Source organism: Talaromyces atroroseus (assembly GCF_001907595.1).
Source record: "Talaromyces atroroseus strain IBT 11181 chromosome Unknown scaffold_0, whole genome shotgun sequence".
Lineage (NCBI taxonomy): Eukaryota > Fungi > Ascomycota > Eurotiomycetes > Eurotiales > Trichocomaceae > Talaromyces > Talaromyces atroroseus.
The window spans coordinates 1,598,321-1,614,760 of NW_017971432.1; the positions used below are offsets into that span (position 1 = coordinate 1,598,321).

Here is a 16,440-nt window from a genome sequence, read left to right on the forward strand (position 1 = left end):
ACTTTGCTGCTAGTCACTAGTACTAAAGAGCTCAGGAACCACAAATATTATTACTGGGCAAAGCTGAAGCTTAACAGGAGGCGCTAGCTCGTGCCTGGTTTTTGACAGAATTTTCGCCATCGCTCATTTGCTGACAGAGTAGAATTTGTAGGATCAGACCACATGTATAAATATTCTTCTCATGAGATAAATACCACTGATAGAGAAAAAAAAAAAGTTTTCTCTCTTTCCTTTTCGTCTCTCCCAACACACCCTCGAATATTTTGGATAAAAGCACAATTCATTAACCACTCCACGTTCTTCTTCGTGTATTTTCTTTCTGTAATTTTGATTTCTCGTCTACATCGTTAGCTTGATATCAAGTGCCGCCCCGCGCAGCGTGCAGAGGTCGAGAATGTCGGGAACGTCGCAACACGATGGCGACCAACAGGGCAATACTGTCCCAGTCTCAAACCCCGCTGAAGAGGTCTCAAGAGATCAGTCTGTAATTGATGAAGATGCGGCTCTACTGGTATGTCCTTTAGTTCATGCTCATGGCTTCGTTGAGCGTGGTCCGGTCTTGTTCCGATACTAACCGATGCGACTGGCGTGGATAGGAAACAATGGGCTACAAGCAGGTATGAACTGAGTGAATCAAGCTGTATACCAGAGTTAAAAAAAAAGAAAGAATAAGGACTATCATCTAAGTCAGGCAACTGTGTTTAGGTCCTGCATAGATCGTACACCTTTTTGGAAAATTTCTCGACTACATTTGGTATGACAGGGATCTATCTTCGCTCTATATAAAGCCTGCTAATAATTGCTCTTCAAGCGGCTCTGTACTTTGTCGGAGGTGTTCGTGTCACCTACAGTACTGGTATTGCTAGCGGTGGTAACCTTGCCTACTGGTATGTAACGACTCGGCGTCGTCTTTTTCTGCAGCTACTAATTCCGTGACACAGGACGAGTTACTTGGTGACCTTGGTGTTCAGCTTCATAACAGCTGCCGTCATTGCCGAAGTATGTTCGGCTTCTCCCTCTGCAGGCTCCATCTATCTCTGGGCAGCTGAAGCCGGCGGTCCCAAGTATGGCCGTCTACTAGGATTTATCGTCGCGTGGTGGAGTACCACAGCGTGGACAACCTTTTGTGCCAGCAACACGCAGGCTGCTGCAAACTATTTGCTTTCGGTTGGTCACCGTCTCTCTTTTCTATCCAGAGTCTAACATGTAATGCAAGGAAATTACCGTGTTTGATCTCAGCTTCCCTACCGATACCGACAACGTGAAATTTCGAGCCGTGCAATGGGCTATCACTGAAGTTCTGTTGGCGCTGGCTGCAGTAGTCAATTTTGTTCCTCGTATGTTGCCACACTGCCAGAAGGGTAAACGAACGCTGTTGTTAATTAAGGACCATCAACTCTAGCAAAATACTTCCGATGGGTCTTCTATTTGTCCTCCGCCATGGTGCTTCTCGATTTCTTGCTGAACATGATCTGGCTGCCCATCGGAGTCGTCAATACCTGGGGTTTCCGTTCCACCCATGAGGCTTTTATGACGACCTACAATGGCACCGGTGCTCCGGCCGGCTGGAACTGGTGTCTGTCTTATCTCGCCACAGCTGGTATCTTGATTGGATTTGATGCTTCTGGTCATGTCGCCGAAGAAACAAAAAATGCCTCGGTGGTTGCTGCTCGCGGTATCTTCTGGAGTACCGTTGTCAGCGGCTTGGGAGGATTGATTGTTATTATTCTGTACCTCTTCTGCGCGGTACGTGTTTCTTCAAAACGACTTGGACTATATACCTAATATGCTTCTTTCTAGCCTACTCCCGACGTGCTTTTCTCTTACGGTGCGCCTCAGCCGTTCGTCTCCCTGTACGCCGTGGTTCTTGGACAGGGAGGGCATATCTTTATGAATATCGTTTGCATTGTCGCGTTGTGGTTTGTAAGTAATCTCCTATAAACACCTCCTGTGAGGAGTAGAGGTTGGGCTAACAGCTTCGAAAGAACACTGCAATCGCTATCGTCGCTGCTTCTCGTCTCGTCTTCGCCGTCGCCCGTGACGGAGTTCTGCCGTTCTCCGGCTGGGTCTCTAAAGTCTCGCCTGAAGGACAGCCTCGCAATGCAGTTATTGTTGTCTGGGGCGTGGCGGCACTGGTGTCGTGCACAATCCTGCCCTCTGCGGTGGCCTTCACCTCCCTTATATCAGCGGCCGGTGTCCCTTCTGCGGCTGCCTATGGTCTCATCTGCCTTGGCCGTGTCTTCATTACACCAAATTCGTTTCCTACACCAAAATGGAGCCTGGGTCGGTGGAGCAAGCCGTTCCAGATCATTTCCATTTTCTGGAATGGCTGGGTCGTTGCTATTCTGTATTCTCCATATGAATGGCCCGTGACTGGCGCGACGTTGAACTGTAAGGATCTCTTTCGCTCTATTTCTGCTTCAGTAGAATGTAGTCTGGAAAATAAAAAAACTAACTGTCCATACAGACGCCCCCGTTATCATGGGTGCCGTTACCATCTTCGCCATTATCTCGTACTGGATGACGCCGGAAGAGTCGTGGCTGCCCAAGAACAGAATCAAGCACTTTATCGAGAGCAAGGGAGAGGCGAGGGAGACCACGACCGAAATCACTCACACTTAGGAAGATTGGCTTGAAATTAACGCCATCATAGATGGAATTTACCAAATTAGATTCATTGCTTGTCCATATCTACTCTTCCATCGCGGTTGTGCACGCGATTATGCATATATCATCATGTATGTCTATCAGTGTTCAAATACTAATACTCTATGCATTATTGCTAACATTTTATAACTGTTAAAGAGCTCAATTTATCATTTACCTAAAAGCACCTAGATTTCGTACATGATGGAATTAATGGCTTTGCGTAGATTTGCAATAATCTATGTAAGCATACTACACCGATTTCCATATTCTGATATTTATATATTATACACATGTGAAATCAAAGAAAAACAAACGACCTTCAAAGTCATGCAGTATCTTCAAGCCCAATTTCACCAAGAGCCGAATCCCGATTGATCATCCAAGTGAACAGTCCGTAGGGAAGAAACGTGTTGCAGATCCAGCTAAGAGTCGACGCCTGACCGCGACGAATGAAGTTGCTGCGGCCGCTGAGAACGTCTTCGACTACGTTCTTTGCTGCCACGTCGACGTTCTGTTTGTTCGGGTGCACCATGGTCTTCTTATGGCGATCGATGACTGCTGTGATCTTCCGGTAGTACGAATTCGGGGGTAGCTCAAGGTCCGCGATGTTCTTAGGGTCGTTTCCGCTTGTCTGGACACCGCCGAGGATGACTGTGACAACTCGCACGCCAAGGGGTGCCATCTCGAGACGCAGCGTCTCGGAGATTCTCGTTTCAGCGCTCCTGGAGCTGCTGTATACACCTATATGATTGTCAAGATCAGCCTTGCAATCCTTTGGGATATGTGTGTGTGTGTGTGAGAGAGAGAACATACCCGCCCATGCAAAAACCATCTCACTAGATACTGAACTAATATTGCACATCACCCCTTTGGCCTTGATGAGCATCGGGGCAAATGCCTGGGCCATGGCAACGATACTCCAAACATTCGCATCGTATACCTTCTTCGCGTCGTCGAGGGATGCGTCTAGAAGCGGCACTATGGCGTTGACGCCCGCGTTGTTGACGAGAACATCAAGTGTTCCTCCAGTATGTTTCGCAATAGAATTTGCACACTGACGAATAGATTCGACTGAGGTGACTTCCAGCTCGACGATCTCTATGCCATCTATGTCAGCTAGAGATCCGGCCTTGGCCTTGTTGCGCAGCGTTGCGAAGACCTGGAAGCCTTTGGCGTGGTAGGCCTTTGCCATGGCTGCACCTAAGCCTCCGTGGCTGCAGCCGGTAACCAGAACTGTTTTGGGCATTGCAATAGTGAGAAACTGGACGAATATAGACAGATAGACCCGTGGTCGACAGTCTGGATGAGTCAAGTTGGCGGCATAGTTGGAGACACCTCTTTTATATGCAGTGGGTTAAACGGAGTCCGGACAGCTAAATCCGGCAACAATTATCATGATAGAATACATAGTTGTTCCTCTCTGCCAACAAAATTGACATCCGTGGATGCTTCCACAGTACCGCACGGAGGAAATTCCGGCGGGATTCACTCCGCTCCCTCCGTTCCACTGCCCTAACTTGATCTTACCCTTTCAATTTCTGTCTCCCTCGTTCCTCTCTTACCGCTCGATTGGTCAAACAATGCAGCGTACTTGACTTTCACAGTTTCAGCGGAAGTGAATTTGCTGTACGTGCAAAAAGCTTGACCTCTCAAGAGGGAATCACCCTTACTAATTACGCAGCTATACTCTATGTATTCAGAGTAGCACAATACTAGTTCGTTATATACAGAGTATATAGATTCTTCCTTCCGATTCCTCGGTCTCGATTTGTATTTCTTATTAGAATCAAACCAAAAAGACAAAAGGTAGTAGGTAAGCATTAATATATTTGGGAGAGATGATATAATGCCTTTTTCCGATTTCCTTCTATCAGTTCAGTTGCTCAACGAAAGAAGAATATCACCTCGATAGTTTTGGTTCGGCGCTATGTAACCTGTGCCGCACAGCCCACAGCCTCGGCTCTCAGGGGAGAAAACAAACAAACATCAAGTTCAACACCCTCGACATAATGGCCGACGCAAATCGTGCTTCCATCTACCTCAACGCGTCTCTCGCTGCTCTTCCTCTGCTGGCGCTCTGGTTCTGGAGACAGCGTCGTCTCAGCGTAGCCATGCCGTCCAAAACGGTGGTGGTGGTTGGCGCGTCGTGGGCCGGCATCAACGTCGCTCATGGCCTGCTGAAAGAAGTCCCCGATGCAAAGGTGGTGTTGGTCAATCCCTCTGGTGAGTCCCCGATGCTCCTGAATTGCGAACGCATCCGCCCTCTTAACAGCATATGACAGACGAGTTTTTCTTCAATATCGCTTCTCCCAGAGTCATTGCCAAACCCGGCGATATCGCCAGGGAGAAATACCTCTATCAGATCGTCTCTCTGTTTGAGAAATACCCCAACCGCAAGAATGCATTTGACTTCGTTCTGGGCAAAGCCGTCTCTATCGATCTGGAGGGCAAGAAAGTCTCTGTCGCAGAAAACGCGACGACCACGGATCTAGCCTATGACTACCTCGTCATCGCATCAGGCAGCACGTCCAACGCAACGACAGGCACCGCGTCTCTCAAAGTGCCATTCAAGGCCGCCCAAGAAGGCGGCCAACTCGAGTCCGAAATCAAAGCCGCCCAAGAAGCCATCAAAAGCGCAAAGAGCATCATCATCGGCGGCGCGGGTGCCGTTGGCGTGGAATTCGCCGGTGAAATCACCGACGCTTACCCAGACACCAAAGTCACGCTCGTCACAAACACGGACTCCGTCCTGCCCATCCTCAAGGCATCGCCACGCCAAAAGGCGGCCAAAATCCTCAAGTCCAAGGGTGTTGAGGTCCTGACGGGCAAAACCGTGCAGGCGGCCGAGCTCGATGCAGCAACTAACAAATGGACTGTCACCCTGGCTGACGGCGAGGTTCTTTCCGCCGATGCGTACATTTCAACCACAGGCTCTGTTCCTAACAATGACTTTATCCCGGCCTCTCTGCTTAACGAGTCTGGCTGGGTGGAGGTTGATGCGCATTTCAAGGTCGCATCTACTGATTCTGTGTATGCCGTGGGCGATATCACGCATTACTCTGCACGCTTGACGTCGCGAATCGCCGGGCAGGTGAGCGTGCTGGTGTCGAACCTCAAGGCCGATATCACAGGTAAAGGCAAACGCGCGGCTTATGATAGTAACCAGACTCTGATGATGCTTGTGCCAATTGGTAAATCAAGCGGGACTGGCCAGATTGGAGGCTTTACTGCGCCTGGGTTCATGGTGTTGTTGGTCAAGGGAAGGGATTATTTCACGGGATCGGGAATGAAATTTGTGGCTGGCTGATCTGTATAGATTTGAATAATATCAGGGGGAGGGGGGGCAATTGAGCATCTACCTGATGTTTCGGGGGGGGCGACATATTACGAAGAGAGAGGATGCATTGATTCATTGTAGCCTCCTAGAGAATGTATAGTCCAAACAAGATAAATGTACATCTGTCTAGCTACCTAATAATTGCTCAACTATGAAAACATGGCGGTCATACAGCATTATTCATAAAATAGGGAGAGAAAAAGAAATTTTTTTTCATCTCGAAAAGCTAGCAAATATCCCACACTTGATCGCCCATGGCAACCAAGCGATTGAACAACTGATCCCTCATCTTCATGGCGGTGATATGGAAGTTCTGCTTTGGATCCTTGCCTATGATTCGCAGTCCATCAATAACCTCCTTCTCAGTCTCGGCCCATCCGACCACAAGTTTGCCCTTCCAGCCCATCCCACCAAGTTTCTTCAAATGCTGTATGTCTCTGATAGGTATCGAAAAGAGGACTTTCTTTGCCTTGTCAATACTCGGTGTCGAGCTTCCCACCTCAGTCGTGAAAAATAAAATAGGCTCCTCGCCGCTGCAGTCAATCACCGCAGTACCCTTCTTACCCTTATACCGACATTGAAAATCTACCGGCCCACGGGGAGAAGGGGTGAATCCCTTTCTGGGAAGGATTCCCAATTGGGTTTTTGCGTGCCCACGGCCTAGTCTAGCCATTGCATAGTTTGCAGCCAACTTGGTCTCGACCCCGGTTGCCGTTGTTCCTCTGAAAAACCTGAACATGGCGGGTACAAAGCCCTTTTTCTTTGCAGCTTTGTTCTTTCCGCCGTCGTCATGAGGATGAGGCTCGGTATTCTGTTCTATGATGGTGGGATCGGGCTTTGCGGCACTTTCAATCTCAGCTTTAGATGCATCTAGTGGAATATCTTCATGGATAGATGTAGGCTTGGAGGGTGTCTCTGCTAGAGTTGTTGAAGGAGGTGGTGGAATTGGTGATCCGTTAACCTCGCCCAGTCGCAGAAGAGTAATCGTAAGTTGTGCGTTGGTTGGTACACCCTTTAGAAGCGAACTGGTTTGTTTCTGGTTAGCTAGCTAGCACAATATTGAACGACTGAAGGGATGGTGTTATACTGACTTGCGAAGTTCCAGTATCTTTTGCCAATGTGGGAACCGGCGGTTGAGATATTTGGTGCCTCTGACGAGAACTGGATCTCCAAAGAATATGAAACCGAACATGAAACCGCTAGCTTTGACGGCCAAGTAGGATGTAGTGAGAAGAGAGACCAGAATCATTGAGACTAGGACTGCTGCAAGTCTAAGACGAGCTGTGTCCCTTGGGAAAGGCGGTGTTGGAGACAAGGCGCTACATTATCAATTAGCAGACCGATTGATACTAAAGACAAAAATCTATACGTACTTCCCAAAGCGTTCATAAGTATCAGTAACTTCGCCCATGATGTGCATCAAGGGCTTCACCTTGGCCCATACAGTGTCCGCCATTGGCTTCTTGGTCTTGTCATGTTTGGTTGACGGGACTCCGCCGCTGGCTGAAGACTGAAGGTCGGCGAGCTGAGAGGGAGCATCAGTCGCATCTGGAACCGTGTCTTCCATTGGAGCGTCATCGGGCACGGCTTGGTCGTGTTTTCCAGCTGCGCTCCCAACCGCCACGCTTGCAACGCTGCCAACCAAGTTGCTGGCCTCTTGCTCTACTGCTTCGCCGCGATAACGCTCCGGTGCACCAGTGACACTGTCTTTAGATCCGAGGACACCAGCCCGTGGTTTCTGAACTCCTCCTGTCTCAGAGCTGACCAATGCAATTGGAGCAGGAGGGAAGAGGAAACTGCGACTTGGTGGGTAGATTATCAAGATAATCAGACCTAGAAGGATGGTGGGCACAACGATGTCAAATAGCCATGCGGCGAAATAAGTCTGTTATCATTTATCAGTTTTTGTCTTGTCTTTGTTTTCCATGTCGTTCAAATACTGACAATACAGAAAGCAGCGGTGCGATGTTGCTCACGCCAGGACCTGAGCCTGACGACATGTTTCCAAAACCCAACAGTGCCAACAATAACAGTCATATACAGTCGCTCAATGTTTGCTCTGAGCTTGTCAGGCGAGAACTCTTCATCGTCAACAGGATTCAGATCCAAATTATCCAGAGGAAGGGTCGATGTAGCCTTAACATGGTAGATTTGCTGCTGCAGTGTCAGTTATTTCCACTCTCTCTCCTCCCCTCTAACCACCCGGGGACAGCGATTACCTTGTTGAGGCGGCGGATCAGCATCCACAAGTCTTCATTCGAGATGCCTCCGACGATAGGTTCGTTTATATCATGTGGCTGCGGTTGCCAGCCAATATCAGAGGTAGCTTCGTCATCTGGCGACTTGTGAACCAAGCCTTCCTCTTCCAATTCAGCGTGGGCAAGAGCGTGGCTGTCTGTTGGGGCATCAAGCTCACTGTTGAGGGTTTCCGGCTTGTCATCATTGCTTGCTAGGTTTTCCACGGTGTTGTCCGGACGCTGGCCGGATGAGGCCGTGGCAGGTACAGCATTTCCAGATACCATGGCAGGCAAAGAGTGCTATCCAGTCTTGCTAAAGTAAGAGTGTTTCTGGTAGTAGTTTTTAAGGTGTGAAAACATCTTTATATGCTATAGGTGGGTAGCCGACGTCATAAGCCCCCTGGTCACAGAGATCTGTGAAATATGATGTTAGATTACAAGCCGATCAAGATCGGAGGTCTCGCCTCGATATAGCCAAGCATCAGCGTTATATACTCTCGATTGTACAGGGTTCGTTCCACAATAACATGTAGCACATGTAGCACCAGACTGATGTCTAGCTATGCGTGTATTTGTTGTATTCATCTATGAGACAATCGAAAGAAAACTACCAGCTGATGACGTAACGCAGAATTATCGCGCTTGAGGGAACAAAAAGTGGGGCCTCGTCCTGCAAAAAACCCGCAAAAACAGCGAAGACAGCCCTTTCTGGCATAGTGGTAGAATTCGCAACAATTGTTTTAGTCGATATGTAAACTAAGCACGTAGCGGCTCTACCGCCGGTGCGGTCTGCGCAGCCTTTTCAATCTTCTCCATAATCTCCGGCGTCAGCTTCTTCACGACCTCAATCGCCTTGACATTCTCGTAGACTTGCTCCGGTCTCGACGCCCCAGTAATCAACGAAGAGACGTTCGGGTTCTTGAGTGCCCAAGCAAGCGCCAATTGAGCCACAGTGGCATTGAGCTCTTCCGCGATGGGCTTTAGGCTTGCTACGACAGCCAGATTCTTCTTCCACGACTCGTCGCCCCATGTCTTTGATAGTTGGGTAACATATGCCAATTTACCGTCCCCTTCCTTCAGCCGGGAACCTGCTGGCGGCGCTTCGACATCGTTGTATTTCCCTGTCAAGACACCGCCTTTAAGAGGCGAAAACACGGTCAGACCAGTGCCATGCTCAGCGTAGAGCCAGCGGTATTCTTTCTCCACGCGCTCGCGAACCAACAGGTTGTACTGTGGCTGTTCGACCACAGGGCCGATTAGTCCCAACTTGTCAGCCCAGCGCCAGGCGTCGGCGATCTCGGACGCGCTCCATTCGGATGTGCCCCAGTAGATTGCCTTGCCTTGGTCAATGACGTGGTTGAAGCCCCGCACGATTTCGTGCATGGGGGTAGTCCTGTCAGGCCGGTGGGCGTAGACAATATCCACATAAGGCAAGTCAAGACGCTTGAGCGAGAGATCTAATCCCTCGATGATGTGTTTGCGTGACAGACCCCTGTTATTGAGAGCATTCTCTGGGTCTTTGCCATTGGCTTGTCCGAAATAAATCTATATATATATACATCTGGTTAGGAAAATCGAGCCAAATGCAACGTAGTGCTCAGAGTGCTCCTACCTTGGTGGAAATAACAAGATCCTGTTGCTTCCATCCGAATTTCTTAATTGCCTTACCCATCACGACCTCCGACTGTCCACCGGCATATCCCTCCGCTGTATCGAAGAAATTGATACCGGCATCGTACGCGGCTTTCATACAGGAGAACGTTTTCTCTGCTGTTTGTTAGCCCAATCCACTCTCTCGAAAAGATAATTCAAGTGGTAGAGGGGCAGAAAATACCATCTTCAACATGTCCACCATAAGTAAGCCATCCTCCGAGAGATATCACCGAAACCAGCAAGCCACTGTTACCCAGGTGGCGGTATTCCATTGGTGGGAGATTCTCAGCCATTTTCATGGGGGGTTTTTTTTGTTCAAACTTCTGCCCCTCTCGTTGGTGTGTTTTACTGCAAAGTCAAGAAATCCTTGTCCGCAAAGTGGAATCATTGCCAATTTATACCTCTTCAGGAAGGAGATAGTGGTATCTCTTATCCCCGCACGCCAAAGGGTTTACAAGGTCCTAACTCCCTCACAGCTCCACTTACGAAGGAATGGATTAATCTCAACCAAGCAAGAATAATCGGTGAAGCCCCCGGTGACCTATCTGTTATGTAGCTTTTCTGAGCTTGCTATAGCCTATCGCCTATCAGCCGTCTTGGATGTTACAGCGGGGCATGCAGGAATAGAAGGTGATTCATGAATCTTCCCGTCTCGTCATTATTAATCAGGGACACGCCATTTTCCAATTTAGGTCCCCGAGATGCCCATGCAACGTGCACCGATAACGGATTATTTGTTCTTTAGGAAATAGTGTATTGCTTTTGATTCAACAAACTCTTAATTGACATATATCTAGGACTTAAGCGGCCTTCAATGACGGTTATGCAGGTGCCGATTATGCATGCGGCGAAGAGACGACATCTCACCAGGTGTCGAAAACTGCTCACGCTTCAGGTTGTTCATTGGCATGGCGACGATCTTGGTGCTTGTGGTAGTGCTGCCAACCGGCGCAAGAGTTGTTATAGGAACACCGTCGTTGCCAACTTCAACAACGGCCGTCTCGCGCACTATGACAACCTCACAATCGTCAGCATCTCTCGAAACACCAGTTGGCAGTGCTTGTTTGGAAGCGCACGTCGTCGACGGTACCTGGGCGGCCTGAATACGACCGTCAGATGGGGCCTCTGATGGTACCGGAGCCGCTAGCCCAGTAACGACTCCAGACACTACATCGCCAAGTGAACCAATGATGCCTCCTGCGGGTACAGGTAGACCTGGGCTCGTGGGAGCTGGCAATAAGAAACCGTACGGTGTCGCTTGCTCGGGACCACTTTGGATGGGCACATCGCCTAGTAAGCCATGCAGGTTGAAGAAAGGGTTTTCGTCCACCAAAGCCTCTGGGAGGGCAATCTGGCACGTGGATGCATCAGCATTGTCAGTAAATAGAGGGCAATCCGACACCTCCCCTGAGGGATTTGTACATCCGTTCATTGCTTCTTGGAGAAAATCCGGTTCCCATCCTTGGATAAAGTCGCCGTGGTATCCGCAACCCGTAGGGTCGCCAGTGGAAAGAACGAATTGGCCTTCTACGCCTCTGAAATCCTGGGTGTCGTACTTAGTTTCGTAGAAAAGGCTCACAAGCCGAGTGTTGAATCCTTCAGGGCACTTTCCATCCTTGACTAGGTCCGGATACGCCATGTGAGATTTGTGATCTGGGCTATCAACGTCCACTCCATTCCAGCAAGATGGAAACATGAGCTCAATACGCAGACCGTCCCAGCAATTTTCGTCAAGAAAATCCTTTTCAGGCATTGTGTGGCGGTAGAGGGAGTCCTCGTTGGTAGTATTATAGTGCAGACAATTAAACCCAATAGCCTTCTGAGACAGGGAAAATTGAGTCTTGTCTGCATCAGTCCATTCAGAAGTGGGCGGATCTGGAACGGGGCCTGTAAAGTTTCGCAAAAACTGGTCACCGGCCATCATGCGAAAGCTTTCAGGGAAAGGCTGCGGGTCTTCTCCGTATACAAAGTAATATGCTAACATCCCTCCGTCCTGGTTGACCATGGTCGTAGATCCGTTGGAATATACAAACATCAATGGCGGAGTCCAGTACGCAGACTTATCTTGCGTCACAGCACACGAAGTGCAATTGGCATCTAAGAGGTCATCTTGGGTGACGTTGTCAGAGAAGCCTGTGACACAGTCAGATATAAAACCCATGCTGAGTTGTTAAAGAGGTGGATGCAGACCTCCGGAGCCAAATATCGTATGCATATGGTCACAGGTCTCGCCAGGCGCCATAATAGGATCTATACGAGCTGCAGCAATGCGGTTTCTGCACGGCAGACGCCAGAAATTAAAGGAATGAGCGAAGCCGGCCAACATGACCAGATTGGCCAGAAGCAGGTTCGTAGGGAATCCCATTGCCCGTGACTCCGAGTTTGACGTATAGACACTATGTGTTTGTTGATATAATGACCAGCCCCAGTCTGGTTAGCTGTTTGAAAAATGGAACAATAAATGCGGTCGATATGATGGTGAGATCAGATATGAACAGAATCCAGCTGTTTCGATGTGGACAAGATTTCACAAGATTCAACCAGTGGAATAGTCTATTAAGCGATGAATGCTCTCGCCCAGTCTCCTTGACGTAGAGCGTGGCCGAATAAGGTATCACGGAATCGGTCCTCGAACAGAGGAAACAACGATATAGGCCAAGGATGTAATGAGTGACAGGCGCTGCTGACCAGCAGGAACGAGTGGGATCAAGCCAGGCAGTGAGTGAATGGGCTAGAGAATATGAAGAGTAACGAGCGACGAGGACTGAGCAAGGGAAAAAGAAAAAGAGTTCTAGAAATGCACAAGAGATCCGGGAGGGAAGGAGGAGGGAGGAAGGAGGAAGGAGCGAAGGAGGCGGCAATGGAATGCACACTGTCCTTGGCAGCCATGCTTAGTCATGCATGCTTTCTGCTTATGCCAGCCAATCAATCCGTCAGTTAGTGGCTGAGAGGCTCTTGCTGCAGGCCAAATCGAGACGAGGATCAGAGCTGATGCGGTGCTGTGACCGGTTGGCCGCGGCAGAGGAATGCGCGAGCATGCTGCCTAGGTACGTAAGCATGGTCCAGGGGGTTCGTGGAGAGACGTAGATTGAGCCCGTCGGAACTAAGCTGCACGAGAATAGATATATAGATATCACAGTACATCTTATTCTCGTGATGGACATAACTTACTGCACACATATGTAGATAGTAGCATAGTTGTAACGCCTCTCATTGGCCGGCCGCATCGAGCCAATCAAATGCAGCGATTGCCGTCTCCACCGTTGAATTTAATATTGCACAAGTGCAACTTTTACGTCCTCCATCACGCCCAGCAGGACCAGTTGGTGAGCGACTCGCGGCAGGCCAAATCTTCGCATTGAGATGAGGAGCAGAGTTGGGCATATTTCACATCTTTACTAGTCGGAACAACTGAAGCCATGGACGCACACCAACTGCCCAGCTCCGTTCCGGAGTCTCAGGTCCTCATTATCATGACCGGTGGAACGATCTGTATGCAGCGATCTCCCTCGGGCTTCGTGCCAGCACGCCACTTTCAACAGACCTGTCTCGCCAAAATACCCATCTTCAACGACGGCTCGCAGCCGCAGGTGTTCCTGGATGTGGTTGTGAATTCTGCGGGTGAACGCAAGAAATGTTCGAGTCTGCGAACACCGCCCAGTTTATACGAGCGCCAGGTCCGGTACACTGTCTTTGAGTTTGAGGAACTCCTTGACAGTAGCTCGATTGATTCCAAGGGATGGGCGGAAATCGCCCAGACGATCTACAATAATTATACTTTATTCGATGCTTTTGTTATCCTTGTACGTTTCCTTTGTTTGTTATCGTCTTGTTAGATTGAGGGGCTAATTGAATGGCAGCATGGAACTGACAGCTTGGCGTATACGTGCTCTGCGCTGAGCTTCATGCTTCAGAATCTCGGAAAGCCCGTGATTCTTACAGGGTCGCAGGCACCCATGTCCGAGCTGCAGAATGATGCATCTGACAATCTTCTGGGAAGTCTGGTGGTAGCTGGGCATTTCATGATTCCCGAAGTGTGTCTCTACTTCAACTACAAGCTCTTCCGGGGCAACCGAGCAACCAAGGTTGCAGCCAGTGACTTTGCAGCTTTTGATTCCCCCAATGCGCCGCCACTCGCTGTGACCACGTCCATGCAGACGCATGTCAACTGGGACCTCGTCCGCCGGCCCACAAGCTTAGAAAATTTTAGTATCCGCACCAACTTGGATACGAGCCACGTCGCATGTCTTCGCATATTCCCCGGTATCAAGCCGGAGATGGTGGATGCGGTTCTGCAATTGGAGGGGTTGCGCGGGCTTGTCTTGGAAACGTTTGGGGCTGGCAATGCTCCCGGGGGGCGAGATGATGCCATGACGAAGGTGCTGGCGAGCGCCATTCAACGGGGGATTGTCATCATAAACATCACACAGTGTAGGTTATTCGCTTTCTTTCTTTCTCTCCTTCCTTCCTTCTTCTTCTCCGCTCACATCAACAGGCCTCACGGGTCATGTGAGCCCCGTATATGCGCCTGGGATGACGCTCTTTCGAGCGGGCGTAGTGGCAGGACAAGACATGACGACTGAAGCTGCGCTTACGAAACTCGCGTATCTGTTGGCATTGCCAGACTCGACATCGGCATCCGTTGCGCGTGACATGGCCAACTCGATACGCGGAGAGCTCACGTCACACTCGCAGGCTGTCTTCCGGCATCCAGATGGCGACGGTCTCTCGGCGCGAACTACGACGCTTACGGCACTCGGGTACGCAATAGCGCAAGGAGATCTCGAGAAGGTGCAAGATTTGATGAAGGGGGAGAACAATCAGGTGCTTAACGACAGCGATTACGCAGGCAACACGCCGGTGGTATGTCCTCCTCCCTGTACTGAAAATATATACATGCTAATGATGATGGTGAAATGCCCATAGCACATTGCGTCACATTCGCCGTCGCTCGAAATTCTCCGCTATTTTCTTCTACAGGGCGCGTCAGTGCATCTCCGGAATCGCGCAGGTCGAACGCCACTGTTCCTAGCAGCCAACGACGGCCTCGCTGATCATGTCAAGCTCCTCCGCAAATCCGGCGCCCATCTGCACGCGGACGAGAGGGCGCTGGCAGAGACACAGGCACGACGACGGCCGGGGGTATGGGCGCTGGCGGGCGTGGGAACGGGGAGTTTGAAGGAGCGGCACGAGGTCGAGATTCAATCACAATCAAGTTTCGACGGCGATGGGGGTAACAACAAGATGCAAGCCATAGCGGGGTCGGCTCCGGCTTGATATAGTTACAACAGTATCAGTAGCGACGGTGCAGCGTGCCATCACAGCGGCTGATAATTTGCTCGCTATACGGCGCACGCAAGCACGTGCGCCCAATGATAGTTTGCCTGCCTTTCCCAGCTAGCCGATCAGGTGACTTGTCTTCAGCATTTCCGCGGCGCTGCTCTTGCGGCCAATCAAAGCGCCACATGCCGGGCTGGCTGCGGGGCGTATTGCCGAGTACGTAATTACCGGCACGGTAGCCGGCCTCGGCTCTGCGCTCTTGTGCGGCGGTATTATCGCGTGTATTCTCGTTACCGTACAGCCACAAACTCTTCTATATGCATCCTGTCATATACTACTATCTACACATCGATCACCATTTCATGAACAACAAACAAACACCAACCTGGCTGTGCCCAATGCAACCCATCTATCTCCGTCTGTTTCTCCCCCGCCTGGCCAACACACGAAGCCTCGAGCCTCGGGCCTCTCCAAGCAGAGACTTGTCCTAATTCTATATGACTCGCCGCACGTAAGCGAGCTCTACGTCAGGTAAAGCCGTCCGTGTTACCCCGCGATCTGTTGATACGCCAGACAAGTGTGTGAAATTGTGTGAAATAGTCGACTACGTGGTTATAAATATACGGGGATCATTGGTGGGCCCCCCTGCTTATGGGGAAGAAAATCTTGTTCCTAGCTTTCTTCTCGTTGTTGTGAAGTTGACAGCTATACCCGAGGCTACCACAGTGTCACCTCTTTGCGTGTTAATACTATTATATATATTACGATCCGTTCGTTGCTCACAGCGGCGTGCACACTCGCTCACTCACCGTTCAGCACAACATGATAATTAAAGTGGAGGATGCCCACTTCCTGTACCTGGTTACGTAAAGGAAAAAAAAAAAGAGAGACGCCATATTCACAGCGTCGGATTGCGTTCGTTGTGCTTCGGCATGCTCTGATTCGACTGCCTGCCTAGTCAGTATTCCCAACAACCACCTTGGTGGTTTACTCGAATGGGAAACTCTTTCCTGGAAACCAGACGTGGCAGGGGCGTTCATTCGCTGAGTCGTGGTTTTCATTATTCATCTTAATAATTTTTTCCCCCTGTGTTGGCGAGACCTTTTCCGGGAGAAGAAGCTTGTATGTAATTTCCATAGAATGAGGCCCAGAGTTCCCCGGACAGACAGGCTGGTAGCCGCTAGAGATAGCATAACATAGCATAGCATAGCATACATACTTACATACGTATGCGACTGGGGAATTTTTTTTTTCTTTTTTCTTTTTTTTTTTTCCTTTTCTTTT

The 16,440-nt window shown here is 49.7% G+C and overlaps 7 protein-coding genes across 7 annotated transcripts; 3 read left to right on the forward strand and 4 right to left on the reverse strand.

The window, feature by feature from the left end:
- Positions 1-394: 394 nt before the first annotated feature.
- Positions 395-2,622, forward strand: UA08_00566 (Thiamine transporter thi9; the record flags this gene model as incomplete). The annotated part of the gene is made up of 10 exons (XM_020260386.1): positions 395-511; positions 597-617; positions 706-754; positions 812-887; positions 942-1,167; positions 1,217-1,337; positions 1,403-1,746; positions 1,801-1,923; positions 1,977-2,391; positions 2,468-2,622. 10 exons carry the CDS (start codon positions 395-397, stop codon positions 2,620-2,622), a joined length of 1,647 nt encoding a protein of 548 aa, XP_020124731.1.
- Positions 2,623-2,974: 352 nt separating this feature from the next.
- On the reverse strand, positions 2,975-3,895 carry UA08_00567 (hypothetical protein; the record flags this gene model as incomplete). Its single annotated transcript, XM_020260387.1, has 2 exons — positions 2,975-3,390; positions 3,463-3,895. The coding sequence occupies 2 exons, from the start codon at positions 3,893-3,895 to the stop codon at positions 2,975-2,977; spliced, it is 849 nt and encodes a 282-aa protein (XP_020124732.1).
- A 763-nt stretch (positions 3,896-4,658) lies between these two features.
- Positions 4,659-5,956, forward strand: UA08_00568 (hypothetical protein; the record flags this gene model as incomplete). The annotated part of the gene is made up of 2 exons (XM_020260388.1): positions 4,659-4,872; positions 4,932-5,956. The coding sequence occupies 2 exons, from the start codon at positions 4,659-4,661 to the stop codon at positions 5,954-5,956; spliced, it is 1,239 nt and encodes a 412-aa protein (XP_020124735.1).
- Positions 5,957-6,212: 256 nt separating this feature from the next.
- UA08_00569 (hypothetical protein) lies at positions 6,213-8,508 on the reverse strand (the record flags this gene model as incomplete). The annotated part of the gene is made up of 5 exons (XM_020260389.1): positions 6,213-7,011; positions 7,078-7,305; positions 7,360-7,871; positions 7,931-8,140; positions 8,206-8,508. The coding sequence occupies 5 exons, from the start codon at positions 8,506-8,508 to the stop codon at positions 6,213-6,215; spliced, it is 2,052 nt and encodes a 683-aa protein (XP_020124736.1).
- A 471-nt stretch (positions 8,509-8,979) lies between these two features.
- On the reverse strand, positions 8,980-10,169 carry UA08_00570 (putative voltage-gated potassium channel subunit beta; the record flags this gene model as incomplete). The annotated part of the gene is made up of 3 exons (XM_020260391.1): positions 8,980-9,768; positions 9,836-9,990; positions 10,058-10,169. 3 exons carry the CDS (start codon positions 10,167-10,169, stop codon positions 8,980-8,982), a joined length of 1,056 nt encoding a protein of 351 aa, XP_020124198.1.
- Positions 10,170-10,687: 518 nt separating this feature from the next.
- UA08_00571 (hypothetical protein) lies at positions 10,688-12,241 on the reverse strand (the record flags this gene model as incomplete). The annotated part of the gene is made up of 2 exons (XM_020260392.1): positions 10,688-12,009; positions 12,067-12,241. The coding sequence occupies 2 exons, from the start codon at positions 12,239-12,241 to the stop codon at positions 10,688-10,690; spliced, it is 1,497 nt and encodes a 498-aa protein (XP_020124197.1).
- A 1,054-nt stretch (positions 12,242-13,295) lies between these two features.
- Positions 13,296-15,153, forward strand: UA08_00572 (hypothetical protein; the record flags this gene model as incomplete). Its single annotated transcript, XM_020260393.1, has 4 exons — positions 13,296-13,679; positions 13,737-14,307; positions 14,372-14,739; positions 14,803-15,153. The coding sequence occupies 4 exons, from the start codon at positions 13,296-13,298 to the stop codon at positions 15,151-15,153; spliced, it is 1,674 nt and encodes a 557-aa protein (XP_020124200.1).
- Between the last annotated feature and the right edge of the window lie 1,287 nt (positions 15,154-16,440).